The following is a 2775-nucleotide window of genomic DNA, read 5'->3' on the forward strand; positions in this document are numbered from 1 at the left end:
GATGCTGTTACAAGTGTTTAAAATGGAGAAAATGTTTAGGTTACTAAAAAGACCCAATTAAATCCCACTTGTTTTTCTTTTATTCCAAACTCTATCTAGTTGTATTTCTTTCTAGACTTATGTATGACATAAATATCACCTAATTTCTCTTCATCTTCTCATTGCAGATATGGTATATTAAAAATAACAATGCCGTTTGGAGGTTTGCTGGCTTCAAAAAGAATTTTCTCTGGTGTACTATTTGGTGGGCAGTTGATACAGAGAACGTCCTGTAGGTTACTCCTTGCACCCTGTCATCATATATTCCCTGTGCACTGAAGCTAGATGAATCTTCCTACAGTGCGCTCATTGTTGGGTCAGGAGTGAGCCCTGGTTGCTGCTATTTGTGGGACAGTGACTTCTGAAATGTTGATGGTCCTAACTCTAATTGTCATCTCTCCTTAACTCCTTTACTTGACCTTGATTGTTAAAGTCCAGACAAATGTAGTTACTAGTCCTTCTTCCAAAGTACCGTGTAGTTCTCTGTTTATCCTACTTTGCTCATTCTCTCACTTTTGGATGTCCTTGTCATCTGCCTCTATGTGAACTCGTTTTGAGCATCATCATTTAAATTAAAAGGTCTTTCCTCCAAGACTCATGTTATGGTTACTTCAGGTCTAGTATTTCCCTCTTCTAGACACTTCAATATTCTACTTAGACCACTATTAGTTGCCTTTTTTACTTATGGCCATTTATTAAGATATATGAAAACTTTACCTTTGTTAATTTGATACACATGTAATTGACCACTCTTTCTGTGTCAATAACTGTTCTAGGAATAAGGGATATTATTGTGAATAAAATAGACTTGAACCCTATATTCATGAAATTTCATAGTATCTTTCCTATTAAATTATGAACTCCTCAAGGACTCAGACAACATTCACTTTCCTTTTAAGTTTCCAACAGGCAATGCTTTGTAGAGGGAAAGCAATAGTTATATTAAATAGGCAAATCTGTGATTTTCAATCCTATATAAGCCAATACCTATTTTAGCCAATATTTGTAATGTCCCTTTTTACTATGCTGAAAGAAAAGTAACAAATAATATAATCTTTCTAGTGGTTCCTCCTTGTTTGCACTTTCTCATTCCCTGGTTTCTTATCCATAGTTAACTTCAGTTTGAAAATTTTAAGTAAAAAATTTTGAGAAATAATTCATAAGTTTTAAATTTTGTACCCTTCTGAGTAGTATAAAGGGATCTTATACTACTTTTCTTTGACCCACCTGGGATGTGACTCTTCCTTTTGTCCAGCATATCCATTCAGTATATGCTACCCTTCAATTAATTACTTAGTAGCTATCTTGGTTATCAAAATGCCTGTCATTATGTTGTAGGACTTGTATTAAAATAACCTTTATTATACTTGACAATAACATCAAGAGTGATGATGTTGGTAATTCAGATAGGCTCAAGAGTAAAGTGCTTCCTATAAGTGAAAAGGTGAAAGTTCTCTATTTAAAGAAAGAAAATAAATCACATATTGAAGTTGTTCAGATTTACAATAAGAATTAATCTTCCGAATTAGTCCGAGTGGAGCGAGTGAGCCGAGTGGTTGTGCGGTCGTGTCTCGGAAACCGGTAGCGCTAGCAGCATGGTTGACCAACTGACTGAAGAGCAGATTGCAGAATTCAAAGAAGCTTTTTCACTATTTGACAAGGATGGTGATGGAACTATAACAACAAAGGAATTGGGAACTGTAATGAGGTCTCTTGGGCAGAATCCCACAGAAGCAGAGTTACAGGACATGATTAATGAAGTAGATGCTGATGGTAATGGCACAATTGACTTCCCTGAATTTCTGACAATGATGGCAAGAAAAATGAAAGACACAGACAGTGAAGAAGAAATTAGAGAAGCATTCCGTGTGTTTGATAAGGATGGCAATGGCTATATTAGTTCAGCAGAGCTTCGCCATGTGATGACAAACCTTGGAGAGAAGTTAACAGATGAAGAGGTTGATGAAATGATCAGGGAAGCAGATATTGATGGTGATGGTCAAGTAAACTATGAAGAGTTTGTACAAATGATGACAGCAAAGTGAAGACATTGTACAGAATGTGTTAAATTTCTTGTACAAAATTGTTTATTTGCCTTTTCTTTGTTTGTAACTTATCTGTAAAAGGTTTCCCCCTACTGTCAAAAAAATATGCATGTATAGTAATTAGGACTTCATTCCTCCATGTTTTCTTCCCTTATCTTACTGTCATTGTCCTGAAACCTTATTTTAGAAAATTGATCAAGTAACATGTTGCATGTGGCTTACTCTGGATATATCTAAGCCCTTCTGCACATCCAAACTTTAGATGGAGTTGGTCAAATGAGGGAACATCTGGGTTATGCCTTTTTTAAAAAAGTAGTTTTCTTTAGGACTTGTCAGCATGTTGTTGTTGAAGTGTGGAGTTGTAACTCTGCGTGGACTATGGACAGTCAACAATATGTACTTAAAAGTTGCACTATTGCAAAACGGGTGTATTATCCAGGTACTCGTACACTATTTTTTTGTACTGCTGGTCTTGTACCAGAAACATTTTCTTTTATTGTTACTTGCTTTTTAAACTTTGTTTAGCCACTTAAAGAAAATCTGCTTATGGCACAATTTGCCTCAAATCCATTCCAAGTTGTATATTTGTTTTCCAATAAAAAAATTAAACAATTAAAAAAAAAATTAATCTTCCTTCTGTGACATTGTGAAGAAGATAAAATAAATTCATGTTTAGTTTGCTGTTGTACCT

At 35.0% G+C, this 2775-nt stretch overlaps 1 protein-coding gene across 1 annotated transcript; it reads left to right on the plus strand.

Annotated features, from left to right (window-relative positions):
- The first annotated feature begins 1607 nt into the window (after positions 1-1607).
- Positions 1608-2249, plus strand: LOC124962112 (calmodulin-A-like). The gene has a single exon (XM_047521256.1). The coding sequence runs from the start codon at positions 1635-1637 to the stop codon at positions 2082-2084; it is 450 nt and encodes a 149-aa protein (XP_047377212.1). The 5' UTR covers positions 1608-1634; the 3' UTR covers positions 2085-2249.
- Positions 2250-2775: the final 526 nt, after the last annotated feature.

Source organism: Sciurus carolinensis, chromosome 12 (assembly GCF_902686445.1).
Source record: "Sciurus carolinensis chromosome 12, mSciCar1.2, whole genome shotgun sequence".
NCBI classification, from domain to species: domain Eukaryota; kingdom Metazoa; phylum Chordata; class Mammalia; order Rodentia; family Sciuridae; genus Sciurus; species Sciurus carolinensis.